The sequence below is a fragment of the Struthio camelus genome, chromosome 9 (assembly GCF_040807025.1).
Source record: "Struthio camelus isolate bStrCam1 chromosome 9, bStrCam1.hap1, whole genome shotgun sequence".
NCBI lineage: Eukaryota > Metazoa > Chordata > Aves > Struthioniformes > Struthionidae > Struthio > Struthio camelus.
This window is the reverse complement of record NC_090950.1, coordinates 6,538,564-6,559,835: the sequence shown is the minus strand read 5'-3', so window position 1 is coordinate 6,559,835 and position 21,272 is coordinate 6,538,564. Positions and strand designations below refer to the sequence as shown.

At 39.6% G+C, this 21,272-nt stretch overlaps 1 protein-coding gene across 3 annotated transcripts in view; it reads right to left on the bottom strand.

Moving 5' to 3' along the window:
* UGGT1 (UDP-glucose glycoprotein glucosyltransferase 1) overlaps window positions 1-21,219 on the bottom strand; it is a 50,274-nt gene extending 29,055 nt beyond the window's left edge. For 2 of the 3 annotated variants that reach the window (XM_068953955.1, XM_068953957.1), the window contains exons 1-15: window positions 21,161-21,219; window positions 18,346-18,423; window positions 17,807-17,946; window positions 14,878-14,960; window positions 14,169-14,299; window positions 13,127-13,239; window positions 11,621-11,795; window positions 10,175-10,271; window positions 7,961-8,039; window positions 7,640-7,740; window positions 5,859-5,958; window positions 4,699-4,759; window positions 1,453-1,544; window positions 635-785; window positions 213-332 (exon numbers count right to left, since the gene is read on the bottom strand). In XM_068953955.1, the coding sequence (XP_068810056.1) occupies window positions 213-332; window positions 635-785; window positions 1,453-1,544; window positions 4,699-4,759; window positions 5,859-5,958; window positions 7,640-7,740; window positions 7,961-8,039; window positions 10,175-10,271; window positions 11,621-11,795; window positions 13,127-13,239; window positions 14,169-14,299; window positions 14,878-14,960; window positions 17,807-17,931 (1,428 nt within the window). In that variant the 5' untranslated portion in view covers window positions 17,932-17,946; window positions 18,346-18,423; window positions 21,161-21,219. Of the gene's footprint in view, window positions 1-212; window positions 333-634; window positions 786-1,452; window positions 1,545-4,698; window positions 4,760-5,858; window positions 5,959-7,639; window positions 7,741-7,960; window positions 8,040-10,174; window positions 10,272-11,620; window positions 11,796-13,126; window positions 13,240-14,168; window positions 14,300-14,877; window positions 14,961-17,806; window positions 17,947-18,345; window positions 18,482-21,160 lie in introns of those variants that run through there. The other variant, XM_068953956.1, reaches the window with a different exon arrangement.
* Window positions 21,220-21,272: the final 53 nt, after the last annotated feature.

Sequence of the window (21,272 nt, the reverse complement as noted above, 5' to 3'; positions counted from 1 at the left end):
CAGAGAACCATGTTCAGTAATCTCTGAATCTGAGTCGTAACTTGGCAGTATAGTTAGAACTGAATCCTTTTGGAAAAGCATCCTAACTCGATCTTTAAGTGACAGAGATTCCAACATATACGTAGGTAAGTTCCAAGAGCTAACGCTGCTGCTGCTGTAAGAAAAAAAAAAAAAAAAAGGAACGTTTCATTTCTCATCAGATCCCTACTTACAAAATTATGGAAGTTTTTCCTGATTTGTCTGATTACCCCTGGAAACGTGGGACGCAGCAATTCTTGCACATTGGAAGGCCAGGAATTATATCGGCTGTCCACCTCAAGATTGTTGATCCACTAAGGAAAAATAAAATAAAGCCACTTAAATGATCGCCAATCCTCCTGCTTGTGTTTGGAATAGTAAAATATTTAAAAAATTGGACACTGTATTGAGCGCACTATATGAATAAAAAGTTAAATTTTACTAAGAGTTAATTGCATTTAAAACACAGCACTTGTTTTCCCTACTGTTGCTCCTTTTTCTACCTCTGCAGAGTTTCAGATTTGATTGTGAGGTGAAGAGCTACAGTTCCCCTGACAGCTTAAGAACACGTTGCCCAAAGGTGGATAAGGTATTTCTTATATAAAACCATACGCACTGAAATAGCAGGGCTTCTGATGTCCACAGCATAGTCTGAATCTGATGGCTGGATGTTCAACTTCAGAACATTGTGCAAGGAAAGACCTTCAATTCCTAAGCTGTGCAGGCCTTCCATAACACGGGCTTCATTGCGTAACACGTCAATCAGGCTGGAAGGAAACGAAAAATAATTTTGTTGAATTTTAAAAACACAAGAAATAACTTGCTGTAGCCTAAGGGTTAGCAGATGGAAGGTATAAGCAGAAGACTGCAAGGTCTGTGCATTTCTTACTTCTTACCTATTTCCAACTGTCTCAAGAAACTTGAGAATTTAAACATATTCAATTATTTTTCTAAGAAAAAGTGCATTACGCCAAGAGAACTTAAGCATGATGTACAATTGTAATTTCAGTTCCACAGTACGGAAACAGATCTCGACAAAGATGCAAAGCAGTTTTCAGATGGAAAATTTACAGGGATGTAGGCTTTAAGAATCAAATATTCTTCGGAATAAACTTCTACCCTGACAGTCCTGTATTCACAGAGCAGGTCAAAAGAACAGTAGTAGGGTAAGGATCCCTTTCTGATGTTCTAGGGTCTGTGCATCGGTTTCGGTTTCCGCATCCGTTTTTTTTTGTTAGGAAACCACTTGTGTAAGAGAAGTAAACAGGGTTTCCTTTTCCCTATACTTATCAATTACACATTTACAACTAGTCTAAATATAGATTTTTCAAAGAAGTAGTTTCAAATCTATCTAAATGACCGTCATCAATGCACAAGCAGGATGCAAGATGCTAAACAGGACACCAATTATTCTGGAAGACAAGACATCCCTACCTAAATATGTCCTGAGTGTCTAAATCAATATGTAGTCCATTGATGAACAGGGCAGAATCTCCCGGCTGTAATCCTAATGTTCCTTTGAAGTACTGAAGACAGGAGGAAAAAAAAAAAAAAGCCATTAGAAGAACGCTACCAACAGAATAAAAATGACTACAGACTTGACTCATGTCAAAGCTATGGATTTGACCGCCGTTATTACTTGGATTGCATTATATTAGTTCTCAGCTACAGTCTTTTGTTGACTTTGTGAATGTATCCGTACCTAGTAAGTAAAAAGAAAAAAAAACAAAAGGGAAAAAAATGAAGCTATCTGGTGTAGCTATACATAAATGGGACCTCTGTGCAACTCTGACAAATTTGGAAATTGCCTGAGTAGACCTTTTAAATATACTTGAACTAAATCATCAGAAAATACTTGAGAGAAGTCATTGAATATTTTCTAGCTGACACCTCACAAAATACTTGGACAAAAAGCATCCAGGTACCTGTCTTAGCTCTTTAAAGCTCATTTTTGGGCAGAACAGGTTCAAACTGCTGTATGTCGCTTGGTGCTCATTAGTGGAACTAACTGCTGTTTAAGGTACCAACTAAGCCCTGATGCATCTACTGTCTCATCAATGAGGAGCATATGAGCTGCAATAATAGTGTGAAGTTCCAAAAAAACAGACAGCACCTAAGTGCATGGTAAAGTCTCATGAATATCTTGGAAGTTCTGCTAAGTACCTCTAAAGCACTACCCCGTTTGACTGCGTGCTTGCCCCTAAACTGAGGCACCATCAGAGTCTAATTTTGAACCAACAGAGAAGTGAGTAGAAAACAGTCCTACTGAAGCAAAACTCCTAAATCTAGCATGTAAAAATTCTATTAAAAAAAAAAAAAGAAGTGTCACTGCTTTCTCCTAATACCTCTCCTTATGCAGCAGCAGTTACAAAATTCTATTAAGAGGCATAACGAACACTGAAGGGGAAAAAAAAAAACCAAAAACAGTATTTGCACATGAAAAAAACCTAATTCTGTGAAGAGGATGGACAAAGCAAAAGGAGTAATAGCAAACTAACATGTGAAGTACCTAGAACAGGAAAGCAGCATATAAGCAGGAAGAATTTATATATTCTATTAGTTAATAAAGCTCCCAGAAAAGAGTTGAGTATGTTCTATGTTAAGTTATAGCTTTCTGCGCATACATACATTCTAAACTACAGCTTACTAAAAGCAGTGAACTTCACTAGCAAATAATATCTACACAGAGAGTCATGCAAAGGAAAAGATTACAAGAGCAGAGCTCTTTAAAATCTAGCCATATCTGGATCTAGTAGTCTAGACATATTTGGAATAAAAATGTATCTACCTAATTGTGGGGTTACCTCCACGCCAGGCTGCTCTAACACACAGTAGAGAAGCCACCAGGCAGCTTTAACTTACAATTATAATCTACACCTCGTCCCTTCCAGGACTATGGTGTATCCTCTCTTTTCTGATTTTATCACTATTGAACAACTAAGAGATTTCTCTTTCAGAACAGGAATCTTGGGGACTTATAAAGCTTTGAGGTTGCATTTACTACTAAATGAGCTGAATATCATCAATGAGATTAAAAAAAATAAAAAAGGACATAAATGTATAGTTCACGTACTTTGTATTTTTGCTGTTAATGTAAAGTTGGACATTAGACTAGATCATGTACCAAAAGGTATGGCTTTGATTTTACGATAATGCTAAACTTGTATTTTGTGCTCTATCTGGACTGCACAACCAGGTGTATTTTCATTCTACTGTACAAAATTGCCAAGTGGCTACTGTTTTTTCAGTGCTTTGTTAATGCCAAGTACACAGCAGAGCTGTTCGAACATTTTTTTGCAAACACTAGAGCACACTCTGGGCAGGAAGTTGAGCTCAATGACATCCAGAGGTCCTTCTCAACCTAAGTTTTTATGATCCTGTTTGAAAGCACAGGTGGAAAGAACATGACTTACTTGGGTAGGTGCTAAATTTTTATTAAGTAGTTTCCCCCTCAAAATACCAGTAGTCGAACCGTTTTCTCCACATAGTATATATGGATGATTACAAGCAATGGCAGGAGGTTTTGAGTAGATCCTGCGGCTTCCCTGTAAACACTGATGAATTTATACCTCTAAAAATTATTTTCTAAACGCTATCTCAAACTGGGTCATGAAAAATGTATTTTTTTTCCTGCCTCCTTAAAGCTGTGAGAATATGCTTAATATACTTGCTTTCCAGGAAGAGCTTTCTAACAAGCTACATTCCTTCCAGCTCAGACATTTAAACATAATCCAAAAATATAACTACACTCTGACTGTAATAGCTCCCACTAAAAAGCACTCGCACATTTAACATACGGTTGGCTGCAGGAAGTTCAGAGTACACTCCAAACTTAAAATCAATAACTTAAAATCAAGCTAAGCCTGTTTTTAACTATTATTCGGGGTGAGTTATACGCTGAGATTCAGAGTTTACACATTTGTTAGAGCAGTCAAATAGAAACTAGGTCAGAGACTGAAAGAAGGCCACCCAGTAGGCACATTTATACAAGTGTACTAACCATCTCTCTGCAGCTTGAACTGACAAGCTGTGCTGGACTATTAGAGAAGCTAAGGACTGATGTGACATAGACATCAAGATTTCTCCTAGTGCATTCTTGATCTAGTCCTGTTCTGCAGGCTAGGGATTAAAAGCCAGTCCACCTAGAAATCCTAAGAAGACTTATGCTGTGTATTTTCTGTAAATACATAGAACGTTTTCCTCCAGGGTTGAGAACACTGTTTATTCGCTGGCTTTAAAGTTCATTTTATAGAGGTAAATAAATACAGCTAACAGATTCAGAGATCAGATACTAAATAGAAGCTCATTTTTGTGTACATTGAAAAGCACTTGCCAAATAACTGTCAGGGCACTTTTGACTGCTGTGAGCAACCCTTATAGGGGCAGTTCTGTAAACAACCCCCCCTAAAATCTCCAGATCATCATTCCCCAACATATTATTGATCTCCCTCAACGAATTTCTGATCAGTGTTTTCATATTTGGGCAAAGTTATGTTCCTAATCCATGTTTGGAAATCCAGTCACTTCTTCACTTCCCAAGTGCATAGTAAGACAAAGATGTGTGTGAAAACATTAGCTCATATTTTTAAGCACAGCGTACACTTTTAAACAGAAACATTTTCAAAGCTTCAGTTTACATTAAACGTGCGACAGCACTACATGACTTTCTGGAAGCGTTACCTTTTGGTTCTCTTCAATTTCTGTCCTGAGTTCCGAGGAAACAACTGTTTTTGTTATTGCTCTACGGAAATAAAAACCAACATGCTGTCAATTTTCATTCCATTTTGTCCAATTATCCCACTTTCTGTATCTAACTATAACTATATTTAGTCTCCTAGTATCATGAGCTGCAACCAGAAGCACTTGCATTTTGTGGCCCCATTAAAAAGTAAGATGCAATATTATTTCTTTCAAAAATTGCCTGCTGTAATTCAAGAGAAGATAAAAACGTTAACCCCATGCCAACTGCCCCAAGAACGAACCTTTCTGACTCTGTGTCTAGCTTCACCCTTAAGCCATAATAAAACTGGGCTGCTGCCAGCAAAAAAAGTAGAGGTGGAAGTGGAGCAGAGAGTAGGAAGATTTCATTCTTTGCTGTGGGCTCCCATTCCTTTCCTTGTAACGTGATCGTGCCATCATAGAACAGGTGAGTTCAGCTCACTGATCTGACTAAGAACTAGATGACAGCACAATTCCAGCCTTAATGAGACGATATAAATAGCGCAATCTTAACACTAGTTACTGAGATATAAGACCAGAACTCAGTCTCTTTTTACTCCACCTACTCTAAAGGGACTAGCTCCTGTAGTAGCGTCCTCACATATTCTTCTACTGTGGTGGAGCAAGTGAGATCATGTCTGACTTTCTTGAAATTAATCGGAACATGCCCAAGACCTTCACTGATGTCAAGTTACTCTATTTTCTGCATTTAGTCATCCTCTGATGTAAAATTTACTCCCTTAAGCACTGGGCTGTTTCCAAAAGTGGATCTCAGAAGAGTGGGATCCAGTAAAAGGTAAATCCTAAAACCACTGGACAGAAACCCTATCCAATACATTCTTAAGGACTTGATACAAAAGGTTCAGAAACATTTCAGAACAAAATAGCGCAGGTAATTTTGTTGAATTTTCCACTGGTCAAAGCCAAAGAAAAACACCGTAAGCTTCTCATTGTAATCAGAAGCTGAAGATCTCTTCTGCGTAAATGCTCTCCAATGTTTCTTCCTGCTAAATGGAAACTCGGCCATTAACCAGACCTATGCTGCCTGTCAAGTATTCTGCTGAGAAAAAGAAAAAGATAATTTAGTAAGAAAACTTCCTAGTACTCATCATTAAAGTTACCTGGCCTTTGTAGGGAAGTTCTGACTGAGGTCTTTCATGACCATCAAAGCATCCACAGGGGGAGCAGCCAAAATGCGGGCAGCGGTTTGAAAACTTAAATCTAGAATTGAAACAGTACAAGTCAAGGACTCTAAACTGAAAAGAACCCGATGCACTGCACTGAAAATAAAAGCATTTCTACGTCAGTCATACCAACTTCAGCTTTCAGCATTTTTGCTCATCTGTTCCTTTAGGTACTATTTTTTTTGTCTTCTTCCTAATTTACAGCTTTTATTAAACGCCTCTGAGTAAGTCACTCCTTCAAACTGAATTAGTGTACAATGTCGACAGCTTGCTTCCATGAGCCCAGACCATCACCTTCCATCGCTTTTTTTTTTTTTTTTTTTTGGTAGGGACAAGAGGATCTACCCTTCAGAAGAGGTCTGGCTACTTCACAGGCTAGGAAAATAAACAGCAATCTGTTGGAGATAGATTCTCTGTAGCTACAACATATATTCAGCATTTCTAGGTACTCCTTTTCCAGAGGATGAATAGCCTTTTCAGTAGGCCTATAACAAGAACTGCAGATGCTTTCCAGGGAAACAGGTTAGAGTTGTATGCAGAAGCTTTTGAAATACAGCTCAAAATGCCTCTTGCTGGCTTTTACAGAAAATTAGTTCTATCTTGGTGGTAGTCAAAAGGAGGAAAGATCATTAATTTAAGAACTGAAAGGCCACAACACACATGAATGTCACAACAAGAAATGCTGGACTGCCTAGTCACGTTTGATTTGTGGGATTGTTTGTTAAGTTTAAAATAATGCAGCATTCTTTGAGGACAGGCTGTGGGTACCCACAATGGGACCAAACTTACTGGTGGGCCAGGGCATTCAGCAGACTCCAGTGGAAGAGGTAGCCACTATCACACAGACAGCTCTACCTTCCATCACTTACAAGAAGCACCGTATTTGCTGCACACATATTTAACAACTGCACTACCGGCTTGAATTTTGACAGAAGTCCCCATCTGACCTTTGGGAAAGACACTAGCTAGGAGTAGGCTGCCATAAACAAAACACTTTACACAGTCCGCTCCTAGCTATCCTCTTTCCCGCGGAACAAACAGGGACATAGCTATGTGATGTGCTATGCAGCTCTCATACAGGAAGCTTGATGGGAGAGACTGAACGATCTCTGTGAACGATGGCAGAAGAACGAGCTGACAGGATGCGCGGTCACGGGCTGCTGCACGTGACCAGTAGGGTCTGGTTTGAAAACCGCCATTCTAGTAATAGGAATGGATGATATTCAGTAGCATGCAAGTGGGAATTCCTACAAGTTCTGATCCTGCAAAGACCATGCACGTCCTTACCCTAAGTAGTCCCACTGTATATCCCAACACCAAGAACCCATTTAAACATGTAGGATTCTAGAGTAGACGAAAGTGGCAAAAAGGGAACTTCACTTTCAAAGTAGTACCCTCCTTTGGTCTTGTGAAATCTCAGCTTCCAAAGCGAGGCTGTGACTGTAGTAACCAGTTTAAGAGTAAGTGGCTTTCTGTACATCACCATACAAAAGCAAACCTCACTTCAGAGGTCCCGTGAAAGAGAATCTTTGTAAAAGCTATTTCAACAAGACCCTGGGAAGGAGCTTCAGAAAATGCAGTCGTTTCCAAGGCAGGAATTTTACAGCCAAACTCTCCCAACTGTACCCTGCCACAAGCAGTGGCATTTGCATAGAATGCACAGATATTTGTACACAAAGTATTTACAGTACAATACTGAGAGTCTTCCTACAGTTTACCTTGTAACTGCCATACTTTCAAAGGTGCCATTTCATTGGTGCTTTCCACAAGGTGTTTTCTAAGCTCTTTCAGCTCCTCTGTCAAGTCAGGATACAACTGCCTGAAAGGGAGTGAGAATTAAAAAACAACCTTATGTGGGTTCCTGTAAGCAACTTTGCTGCTAATTCAAGGAGACCAACAAATGAAAAAGAATGCTGCTAACACATGCGGATAACAAAGCACTCAGATATTTAATAAAATAACAACAAAGCAAGAGATCAGCATCTCTGCATCAAGTGTTTTGATAAGACAAAGCCCAACAAGTTACAACAGAGTTTTACCTTAGTTTTCCAAAGAGAAATCCTTGCACTTCATCAATAGGGTCATTTTCATCTATTACTGTAGCATTCACATCTGTACCTGTAAATATACACAGAATACCACTATCACCAATTATTTAGACAGCTCCCACGCTCGATTTAATTCGTTTTGGCATGACTGCCTGAAACAATACGTATAAAAGTTTTATACTTGTGCACAACTCATTTTTAGTTCTCAAACTACTTTTTTAGCAGAGAACGGGCATCATCCCCCTATTTGACAAACAGAAAAATCAGCTCTGTCAAGTAACCATAAAGCTAGAGATAGACCACTGTTTTCAGTATATTCAGTCTCATTGTCAGTCCCTTCAACAGCTGATGGTTCACCAAAATTCGTTTAAAAAAGTTAATACAGTTTTTTGGTTTTTTTTTTTTAAAGCAGATGGGGCACTGCAGTAACTGCAAGGAAGAAAGAAAGGGCAAGTTCACTTCTGAACTTGTATCCAAGAGACACTAATTGTACAAATGAACCCAGTAACAGCTGAAAGAAAACCCGAGTTGCATTGTTTAGAAGGAAAGTCTCAGAGGTGAGTGGACATCTCAGAGGTACCTAGGCACCGCAGAGGAATTCACTAGGGCCTAGGAGCTTTCTGGACATACCAGTTTTGTAAGGTAGGTGCTAAACCTAAATCATGAGCACCACCCTGACTTTACCCCCCAAAATACAGGATAAAAACCACTATCTGAATACCAATTCTGAGCTTAATCATCAGAAAGAAATCTGTGAAAAGATGATGCAGATAGTCACACCATCTGCTAACTAGGTGGATGCAAGCCAGCTTCAATCCAAATGTTTTATGCTCAAGTCTGTCCAAATGTCCAGTCCTTTTGGAAGAGTGCTTGCTTCTAGAAAGGCAGAAACACAGCTAGAACAAGCACAGGCATGAACAAAAGAGCGAGCACCCAATCAGGCAGGATTTGAATAAGAATTATACCCTTCATTTGCAGGTTAAAATGTAAGAGTAATTTGCAGCTCATAGCAACGCAAGTATAGTTTGCCAGTTTTGTAAAGCATTCCAGATGACTGCATCAATTTAGGCGTAAAACTTCACAAGTTTACAAATAACAGATTTTCCCCAGAATTACTTTTTTTTTTTCCCAGGGAAAAAATAAAGGCCTCCAAACTGCTTATGCTACAAACAACATCAGAACTTGGCATAACTTTGTGACAACAAATTAATGAAAACTCTCACACACTAATAACATGAAATCATAAGCTGAATGACCTGCCTCTAGTATATCAGTTTCTCTCAAAACAAAATACACATACACACACACACACACACACATATATATATATATGTATGTATTACTAACAAATAAAGTAATGATCGTATTTGTCTAAACTCCAGATTATGTCAGAATATTTTGAATCAGAGTTTAGATCTGTACTTAAGAAGCTGATTAAACTGCAAACCCTGAAGAACCTAATTCAAAATCTGAGTTTGGTTCTTCACAACTGTTATCTGTAACTAAAAAAAATATATATATAACGAATATTATTTTCAGTGAAGCTTTGATCAGGGCAACATTTTTTGAAATAGCAAACCAGAAAAATCTATTTTAATACCATTTTTTTCAAAACACTCAGTATGCTTACTAAAGTCCACAGAAAATTCTGTGAAATATTATAAACAAACACACACACACACACACACAAATGTCCCTACTAGAATAGTTATACCAGGTGTATGAGAGATTGCAAAATGGAGGTTGGTGCTCTGAAGACAGCAGTAAAAGCACAAAACAATACGTCCTTCTAAATTCTCTTTTCCCAAAGAACAGGACCAGGAAACACATTCTGCTCTGAGAATGAATAAACTAAGGGAAATCAAGGTAGAGGAATTGCTTTACATCTGCAGAAGATCTAGTTAAGTTAACTGATTAAAAAGTTAGTTACAAGAGCAGTGCCATTACCAAGATCTAGCCCAGAGTCACGAGCCCCTCGCGCCCAGCGTTTTACAAATACAGAAGTATCTGTGGTAAAGATACACTTCATAAAGGACACAATCCCAACGGAGAAAGGAAGAGAAGACAGTGATTTTGATTTCTTCAGCTCAGAAGAAAGAAAAATATCTGCCATTCGGGCAAGCAGCCATTTGTATCAGAAGAAATATAAGACTACCTTTATAAAATTAAGAGTTTTACATTAAAGTAGTTAAAATAAGAGTTCACCTTTCACCTGGGTATCATCCTTGGCCTTATATTCTGTACTTTTAATGGCCAGTTCCACACCATATCCAGAGAGGTAGACTTTTTCTTTACTGGGATTCTGTAACAAAAAAGCAAACATTACAACATTGCCACTCTTTGTTTTGATGTACAAATTAAAAGCTGCCATTTCCCAAAGCTAAGGAACCTCAAGCTGGCGCATATTTCAGACATAACTGGTAACGTGCAAGTGAGAAACAGAAATACAAGGAGTGATTTTGCAGTAATGTACCACAATAATTTTATTTCCTAATGCGTTTCAACTAAGCTTTTTGAAGTTCAGAAAGCAAAGCTACCGCTGTGAACAAAAAAATCAAATCAAAAAGGAACATAAAGCAGTGTTTCAGGATTCAGTGTGTAAGCCAGGTATCCAACAGGATACACTTATGTCTTCAAATTAAACGAGGGACACAAACTTCAATTGTTCAAGAAAGAACTATTCGCTGAAGAGTTATAAAAGGGAATTACAAAAAAACCCAACAACAACAACAACCTCAGTGACTCAAGAGAGAGGCAGATACTTAGCTCTGACGTTAAAGGGAAACAAGCACGGTCACCTGACAGAAATATTTTGAAGTGCATACCAGTCATACAACTGTATCAAGATTTGTTGCATAATATACTTAATCCTGAATGCAAGTACTCTTTCCAAAACTGAAAAACAAATTACGTGTTAAAAGGAAAGCAGCGTATGCAATGTATGACCTTCTTTTATCAAAGGTACAAATGTTACTGGAGGTGAAGCAACTGATGCTGCTTTTTCTCATTCACGTCTGGCTACTAGCCAGATGTTTGCAGGTTTTGGCAACATCATGAAATATTCATGAAGAAAGTCAAACAGCTAATTTCTTGGAGCTTTTAAAACATAAACATCAATCTAGTGGTTATGGGCAATTTGAGAGAGAGAGATGAAAACAGGGACAAATGACTTGAGGACTGGTGAGTGGTTCTGTAACGAAATCTGTACAGAAACAATGTATTTCATTTGAAAACGAGACCTTAAGGTTAATCTCTGCTCTTTATGTTCAGGTAATTTAAGTGGCCTCACTGGAGAGAGATGAATATGTAAATGGGAGGTAGGTGGTATCTATTTCCTATAATCAAATATAGCTAGAGCAACATTTTTTTAGGTAGAACTCTGTAATTTATCTAGAGTTTGACTCTGAGTTTGCAAAATCAAGCAACCTTCTCATTTCAACAATCAGGAGACTGTAAATACTCTGTAGTCCTCAGCTACATGCCATCAGAAAATAAACTGAGTAATTCTGAATACATTTATGTAGTGTGTTGCTGCTTGATCTTTAAACGTGAAGAAATCAAACGTAGGCCCTTTTTCTTTTTAAACCCTAAGTATCTCTAATATCTCTTTCTGCGTCAAATACCCGGGTTACACAGAGCAAATATACTTACAGCAACATAGTGTCTGAGGACATAAGTGATTTCTCCTGCCTCAGCCTTTAAAACAAGCAGCTTGTGGAATCTGTAGAACTCCTCTGAGCCAATCTCAGCATAAAGTATGACGACAGGACTTTCAGGGTTTGAAACTGGGTACCTGTGATCCCCTTTAAACAAAAACGGCTTTGGCCTAAGAGCAAACATCGAAGATTACCACAGTGTGATTCATACTGTTTCCTCACTCGACGCGAGATGCAAAATTTCTGTCTGCCTCGTTTAATCACTGCTTTTGTCTTCACTGAATACATACATCGAGCTATTCTCTGCGTACGATGGAGGTTGGCAGCACTTGATACAGGCTGATAAAGCCTTATGTAAAAATGTAAGTATGACAGTGAAACAAGTTTTTTGATTCTGAACACCACCTAACTATGATCCTTATCTAACAAGCACTCACTTGCCCTGTATTTTCAATTAACTCTTTTTTAATTGATTCTATCAGTTCTATATACAAAAAAATAAGAGGCTAACACAGCAAACGTTCCAGACACTCAGTGCCAAGGTAACCTTGAACCAGGGCTTAGGCTACAAACAACAAAGTGAATGAGAATGCTATTTTCAACCTCTGTTTTTAAATACTGTCTAAAATACAATGAAACGTTCAGATATTCCCAGTGAGTCAGCAGAACATGCATGAGCTCTGCACATGAGCATATGAGCTGCTGATGCCACAAGCCTGCAGGCAAACGGGGGAAAATTCTTTATTTTTACAAAAATAAAGCTGCTAAGATTACTTGGAAGGCAAACTAAAACTTTTAAGTATTTTTAAGAGGAATTATATTTTACAATTTCTTTTTGTTACTAAAAGTTACGCTCAGGTTCTGTTATTTCTCTTGTAAGGAACAGGACTGTTTTTAGCCTCGTTAATTTAAACAGCTTACAGACTTTTAAAGAAGTTAATTATCGAGATGTCTTTAGAAAAATTGTGGTCTGAATAATCAACTTGCAATAACAAGTTCAAGAGATTAACATGTATTTTGAAGAAATCTGAAGTTGAAATACGTTGTATATTAATAGTGTTCCCTTTGTTAACTTTGAGAAAATTATATAGGAAAAATGCTTCATGCATGCAATGCTATGCATGCTTCAAATCATTCATAAAATTATCTCTATTATATTAACTAACACTTTAATATGCAGCCCAAATCTTTCCATTCTCCCTACATACTAAAGGCTTTATATGTTTCTCATGGTTACCACTGTCATTCAGCAACTTGTTTCCAACTTTAAAAGCCTCCCTCTTCCTGACACAATATCAGTGCAAGGGATAAGAAAAAAAAAATCATTCCAATCTGCAAGAATAAGAAGTAAAAGACCGCCGCTCGTGTGTAAGAAAGGAGCAGTATAAATTGGAACTGAAGAACGTAGAAACTAGCAGTTTATTAAAGTCTCTTTAGAGCAGTAAATTTAGCTAGGTTAAATTTCAGGAGCTAATCTAAGAATAGAAAATTAAAAAGATACCTTTCTGAAGCTGTCTGTAAAAGATTTCCGAGAGAGTCAAATTCACATGTCTTCTCTCCATGCACAGCAAAGAAGAGAACACAGCCCTTTGGTGGGAGTTCATCTGCTGCTATCTGTATTCAAATATTTGTAATAAAGAAGGTTGAATGTTTGCCCTAGGAACAAGTGGAAACTAGTAGTAGTACAACTCCGCAGCGATACAATAATATTGGTCTCCTACCTGGATTTCCTAAAGTCTAAACAAGTACTTCTTTCTCATTTACTACATAATGTAAATGCAAGGCAAAAATCACAGACTTGAGAATTAAGTCCCGACGTTATTAAATATTTTTTCCAGCCTATCACTATCCCCTGTAATATTTGTTCCAGGTTTAAAAAGTTGAGTTTTCTGGTTTTATTCTATTTATTTATTTATTTTGCATTACGCATCAGAAAACCCCGTATTTGTTGAACGGCAAATGATAACATGACTCAAGATAAAAAAGGAAGATGTCTTCTAATATTACACAAATAAAGGGCATTATAATGTGAGACAACTTGCAATGAACTATATGATATCCCAAGTCTGAAAAAGAATGCAAATTACAACGAACTTCTAGTTAGGGATTCTAACCATTAGAGCTATATATTCATGAATTACGACCTTCAAAAAGCACAGCTGAAGAATGGGTCTATCACTAGCACCACAAGTACCAACAGAGCAATATTTGCTTAGTTCAGCAAAAACACAAAGCATATGTGTTCAATTCTATTCCTTGGAAGAACGGAATATTTAAAAATATGTATTTTATATGCTTGAGGGGTTTCCCCGCCTCTTTTTTGTTGCTGTTGTTAAGAGCTATCTATAGCTCTGCATGTTTTATTTAGCAGCTTTCATTATTTGTACATCTAAGTTACAGTTCTGTGTCTTCAGAAAGACTTGAATCTGTTATGCAATTATTACGTAATATCAAGCAACAAAGTTTGTTTTAAATAGGCTTTCCAATCATATCCAGGATGTATTCTGTAAATCATTCGAGGGTTTCCACTGTGCTGTACTAACCTGTTGAAAGGCTTGAACCGTTGCAGAGTAAGAACGTAACGACAAGGAAAACTTCAACAAATTCTGCTGCAGAGGCGACAGATTCTGGCAGGCCACTTTCAGCATTTCATGGTAAGAGGAATAATCGCTCCCTGTGAAGTCAGAGCACGGGCAGTTATCTTTCTATACAATATTCTCATTGAAGGGGTTTTTTCCATCATATTTGTGATTTATACTGACAGAAATCCATGTCATTAATTGTAAATATGTACTCGACCCTTCCTCCGTTTTCATTAGAGCTCAACTCCACAGATGGATCAGAGTCAACATCAGCGGAGATCCATTTGAGTACATGGCTACCCTAAATATGTCCTTGAGGATGCAAACACAGACTTGGGACCAGCTTCTAAGCAACTCGGGGAGGAAGGAAGCAGTTAAGAGCTCCCATTTAATTTCAGTTTAGAAAGAGAACACAGAGAAAGCGTTTTCAAAATTATATACTTGATGCTGCAACACAAACTAGCAAGTAAAACATGTTTTAGGCTCATACGCTAAAGCTTTTGTCAAAGGAACATCCAAAAGCCTTGAGCGCGCCACAATAAAAGCATTACTGAAATTAGTCCTCAGGTGATGTTTACAATACTACTACAGTGCAAGACAAAACACTTGGAGATGTTTTTCCACCATGCCTACTATCAGTCATCGCTCAGAGAAGATTATGAGAGCTTACCATCATGTTGAGATGATTTAATATTTTGACTTGCTTCAACAAAATTCCAGAATCTTTCTTGACCTTCTTCTGATAAAAATTCACTGAATAAAAAGAGAGGAGGTAGCTAGATCTATGAAGTTTCTCTCAACTTACAATTCTTACAGTTCATAAAGCTTTACAGAAAGTTAGCTCCTACCATCTGCTTATCCGTATCAGAAAACAAACGTTACTAGACTAAGCAGACCAGGAAAACTAAAATACCAAACACAACAATAGTTGCAGGCCAGGACAAACAACTACTATGTGAAAGAAGATTGTTAAGCACCTATTAATCTCTCCAAGTAAAGAGCACCAGAATACAACCAGATACATTTTGGGAGCTCTTCTCTTCTTTCCAAGGTATTTCTTCGCTAGCTGCATTTTGAGAAACATGTAACATTTTTGTTTATTTTGTTGTAACAAACCATACAAACGACTTTTTTCTTTGTTTTAATTGAGCCAATGAACAGCTTCACATCACAAAGTTGTAAATCACCATATATTAAGTATATGACTGTGTATGTGTACAGAGACAGTAAAATAATTCTCTAACCATTGCTAGCAACAAATGCTTTATCATGTCCAAACTTATTAAAGCAATGCTAAAGGATGATTGGGACTACAAACTCAACACAGAGACAGGACAAGACTTGGAGCCTGCTACCTGTGACCATAGCTGCGTGTTCTTTTCAACCTATTTTAAACTAATCGGACACATACTTCTTGAACAATGCGGTATGAATTGCAGTGCTAGGCTTAATAAACCAAACAGTAGGGGTGCCTTGGCGCTGCAGTACCATATCGTTCTTTAGTTCATCCCAGATGAACGATCCTGCCCAAAGTCCTGGAAAACAATGATCAGGTTACGTATCAAGCATTTGAAACATTATTTTGGACTGTTTGCTTCCTGCTTCTGATTTCTCATTCTCCTAAGGTGAGCTTCCTTTCCCTGCAAGTTCCTCTAGGCTTTTTCCCAGCTCGTGTCTGACATCTCAACGTTTTTTAATCCTGGCATTAACACCTGAGCGTTGCGTTTTTTCCGCTTGAAGATTTTTCAGTCTTCAAATTTCAGCTTCTACAGAAAAGGTTACAGAAAAGTAATTTCACCGAGGACACACCTGGCCTATCAGCCAAAGCCATGCCCATTTGAATGAAACCCATCAATGCTCAACTATTTTCACATCACCCAATCTAGGAATACATCTGACATCTGCAATAACAAGAAGAATTCCATATTTGTCAACATCCTTAAATGATACAAAAAAAAAAAAAAACAAATAAAAACTGGAAGTCACAAAGTAACAAAGACATTCCCAAACCAGTATATTGGGAAATGAAATTACAGGGACTCCTAAAGTGCTACGTAGACTGATGATGAAAAGTAAACAGTTTGAACTTTGCGTGCAGAATCATGCGCAACTTCCCTGTAACTGTTTACACAAACTTTGTATTCAAAACATTATTTTACAGACAAATTGCAGTATAAATTGAGAGAACTGGGTTTGTTTTTATGCATTGTTTTTATGCAGGACATAATTTATTTTCCCAGCTTTAATGGCAACAAGTTTTTGGTTTTTAAAACAAGCACTCTTTAATAGCATAGAAAACATTTTCCCCAGGCTCAGCTGCACAACTCTTAACACACTTAATTTTAGATAATCAATGCACTACTCACGTAAACAAAGTTAAACCCAAACTTAACTGAGCTAAGCCTACGCAAGCAACAGCTATATATCAAAAACTCATAGCCGCCACCGAGGTCAAAAATCTCTTAATATGGAAACCTACAAGAACATGACAGGCCTCTGTACCCTGTGCTATGACATAAAACCTCATGAGGGAAAAAAAACTTCTGATAGAACTACTTTTAAAAAATATATATATATACATACGATGAAAGAATTTACCAAACAAAAAGAAACAGCTACAATCTCTTTCAATATATTCATCCCATCTCTCCAAGCATAGCAACAATCACATTCAACTGAACAGATTTACTGCTAATTATTTAGTTACAGCCAGAATCCAAAGCACCACAAACTCAATTATGGATTCTCAATTTCACATGGACAAAACAAGTATCTGTCTATTCCTTGCTTAATTTTTAAAGGTCTCAAAATGCACACAACCAAAGATGCTGGACTGATATATATATATATATATATATATATGACACGCTTAAGGTGGTCACTGTTTATGTACAGTAGACCATGTATTCATGCATATCAGCTTGAATGCAGTCAGCATTAATTCACTGTCTTACCTGCAAAATCTTATCTGCTCAGGCAGGTAGAGAATGGCTGTCGCCACGCTTAGGTGGTTAAGAGCAACCTGATGGGAGGCAAATACAAATGGGCTGCCTCAAACACAGCAGCTCCCTGAAGACACGCTTGTGAACCGTATAAAGGTACTCGAGTAGGAACAAATGGGATTTTTCTAACCACAGAATCACAGAACGGTTGAGGTTGCAAAGGACCTTTGGAAGTCATCTAGTCCAGCCCCCCTGTTCAAGCAGGTTCATTTAGAGCAGGTTGCACAGCACCCCATCCAGATGGCTTTTGATTATCTCCACGGATGGAGACTCCACAGCCTCTCTGGGCAACCTGTTCCAAAGCATAACCACTGCTCACAGGCTGGTACGCAAAAGAGCGCCCATTATATAACGACAGAAACACAAGAAGAGGTCTGCGTCCCAAGGAACAGAAATAAAAATCTCTACTGCAAACTGGACAAAGAGATCGACACCGCACATGAACGTTTACAATCAGCTGACACATATCACATAATAATCTTGTAGGATGCACCAAAAGAAAACAAAAAAACTCACCATTTTTAGCCCCAGAGAGAATATATTATTTCATCCTTTAAGTGCATTCGGATTTGTGAAGGAAAATAACGGCACGCTTACCTTGTTTCAAGTAATAAAGGAGTTGAAGACCACTTTGTAGTTAGAGATGTTGTCACAGCCTTGGAATCTCCTTTGGCAAGTGAAGAGCTGAACCAGATTCCAAGGACTGCAATAAGTATTCCCATTTTATAGGAAAAAACCTAAACAAGTCGGAGGAAAAAAACGTTAGTCTCACGTCATCTCTTTTTATAAATATAGAATCTCACATATCCAAATATATTATGACATAGTCAAGATTCAGTGGCCTGGTTTGTGCAATAAATCAATGAGATAATCATAGTATTTTTGATTTTTAAGCCTGGGGGGACTGTGAGCATGGAAAAAGAGACAAGGATTTTAAAATCAAACTCCTGAGCTGCAGTCAAACCTATTCCAGTTTCCTGTATATTTATTCTGTCAAATAAACTTGCCTTAGGAAGGGATTTTACAAACAGTTTATATTTCAAATTAGGTGGAAGATCAACCAACTAACTATTAGTTTTAGGATCAGTTAAAGTGATACTTTGTATTTGCACAGATGTATCAGCTGATGTACTCACCAGTGTCAGAAGGAGGAGGCAAGGTTAAGGTTCCCTAGTCAGCCCTTTAGGTTCAGCTGGGTACAGCAGACTTCCTCACTGGGGAATGAAGAAACAAGCATTTCTTGGATGCACTAAGTACCACCAACTCTAGAAACTGAAAAACGAAGGCCAATGGATGAATGAAGACAGACTCAAATGATACAACTTAGGGTGAGAAACAGGCCAGAAAAAAATAATGCCATTTCTTCTTTAACCTTCACTTGTACTTTCATGCCTACATATCCTCTGACCTCTTCACCACAGTGCAGCTAAGCGGAATTTCCCTGCTCAACTCTTAGGCTTAGCAAAGACATGAATTTTTCTGTTAGCTTTCTGTTTCATCCTTCAAAAACTTAAAAATTTTTGACTATAATATATTTACTCCACAGCCAAATACACGCACAGGCACTCTTTCACACTTTAATCTTTATTTTTCTGGATCGCTCCTTTTCTGTTTTTCCCCTCCAACTGAAAAAAAACAATCCAGTCAAATTCCAAGGATATCACAACTGATAACCTGTAAGGACCTAACTTCTGCCTCTTTTTTATGGTGCTATGTACAAACAATTTTTGCATACATGTTATATATCCGTACCTATAGTTCTATCTGTACATAAGAAGAGCTATAAAATAAGACAACCTCATCCTACTCACTTTAAAAATTACACTATTCCAGGTGTAAGTTCACGAGCAATCACTCACCCACTGCTCTTTCTGTATCTCAGCATCTTTCCTTCAGAATAAAAGTACAAATACCCCATTATAATACACCTTGCTCAGCTGCGTGCTAGACTTGTGTTATGCTGCAGCACGCCTGGGAAGCGGACCAGATGGCATACCATGACTTTGAAGAGCTAAAGCTATAACATATTGTTTGCAGAGGAGGAAGCCCGTCAATATTTGTGGAGTAAGTCCTTGACTTCCAAACACGACAAAGACAAGATTTGCAATTTCTCCCAGAATTTGGTCCTCCTTATCCGTTACAAATTTTACACAGTAGTTTGGAACATGCAAATAAATATCTCCTACTGTACTCTTCCAATAAAAGTCCTATGCTGCTCTTTAAGACCCGTGGGCCTGACTCCCTACTCTGTGAAAGACTGTAACAAAGACTCTGCTCTATATAATATAGAAAAAAGGACAGTTCATCCCATCTAAAGAGCACACGTCGGAGCACAAGCCTGTGACAGGCAGCTGACAGATATGGAGGAGATACCTCTGACACAGAGATGCAACACGCAGATCTTCAGGTGAGTGGTTTTAAGACAGCATCTTAATTGTTTTAGTTGACTGAAAACCTGCATATTAGCAACATCTATACACCCTGATTAATAGGGCCATAAAACAAAGCAAAGACCAGTATCTTGAACAAAAGTAGAAATACACCATGGAGAACAGAAGCGGTAAAAGGCACAGGAGTGAACGTAAATGACTTAAGGATGTTCAGCCGTGTTCTGCGCAGGATAACGAAGCAAACAAATAATATGAATTAAGACACTAAAGTGGATTTTTCAAGCTTGATTTGTTTTTTAAATATTTTTAGTCCTTATTTTTCCTCCAGTAAATTAACTGAAAAGACAGTTACCTCTGGAAAACGTGCACATCCTGCCTTAGAGAAGGAAATAAATCATCCCACGCTCACAAGCCCTGCCATATCGCGAGGGCACTAAACTTCATCATGTGCTACAGAGTGTGCCGAGTAAAGGTAAGCTGAAAAGGTCCTACTGCTTGGAAAGAGAAGCCAACTCCCAGTGCCAAGACCGGAAAACTAACGTAAGGTATCCACCCGAATCTAGCATTTGGAACAATTATTCACTGCGAACAGTGAAGATGACCAGAGTGTCATGAAGGGTTCTGTCAACATTTTTTAAATGTGGCTCTCACGTTTCCTTAGCACAGATACTGACACTAAAGCACGATGTTTAACCGACTAGTCCAAAATCACACACTGGAAGAGCTCTGATCAGCAATAATCTCTTTTAGCTCCTAGTCACCATCCAGACGGTATTCATAAGGACCTGATACGCAGCACACCACTTCTGCTGCGAACTGCAGTAACTGAATAACGACCGGTAACACAGACGTTCTCAAAGGTACAGGTGATTCACAAAAAAAAAAAAAGAAAGAAAAAAAGAAAAGGGAAAAAAAGCTGTTTCCCTCCAGCCCCCGCCAACACGGCGACTGACTGACAGACCATCCCTCGGGCCCAGGGAGCTGCGCCCCTTCGCCGGCGACGAACGCCGCAGCCGTCCGGGCAGGGCTGTCCCGGCGCCCGGCACCTGCTGCGCGGCTCCGCCCGCCCCGCCTCCCCCCCCCCCCCCCGCGCGCCCAACGGTTCCTGCCGCCTCCCCCCCCCCCCCCCCGCGCGCCCAACGGTTCCTGCCGCCTCCCCCCCCCCCCGCGCGCCCAACGGTTCCTGCCGCCTCCCCCCCCCCCCCCGCGCGCCCAACGGTTCCTGCCGCCTCCCCCCCCCCCCGCGCGCCCAACGGTTCCTGCCGCCTCCCCCCCCCCCCGCGCGCCCAACGGTTCCTGCCGCCTCCCCCCCCCCCCGCGCGCCCAACGGTTCCTGCCGCCTCCCCCCCTCCCGCGCGCCCAACGGTTCCTGCCGCCTCCTCCTCCCCCCCCCCCGCCCAACGGTTCTTGCCCCGTCCCCCCGCGCGCTCAACGGCTCCCGCCCCGGCCTCGCGCCCAGCGGCTCCTGCCCTCTCCCCCGCCCCGCGCGCCCAACGGCTCCCGGCCCCTCCTCGCGCCACATCACCGGCCCGGCGGGCGCGGGTCGCCGTGGTAACCGCACCTGCGAGCGGCCGCCACGCTCCCTTCCGCCTCTCGCCGCTGCCCCGGCTTCCGGGCGCTGCGCTTCCGCTGCCGGGCGAGGCGGCCCTCCCCGTGGCCATAGAGTTACAGCG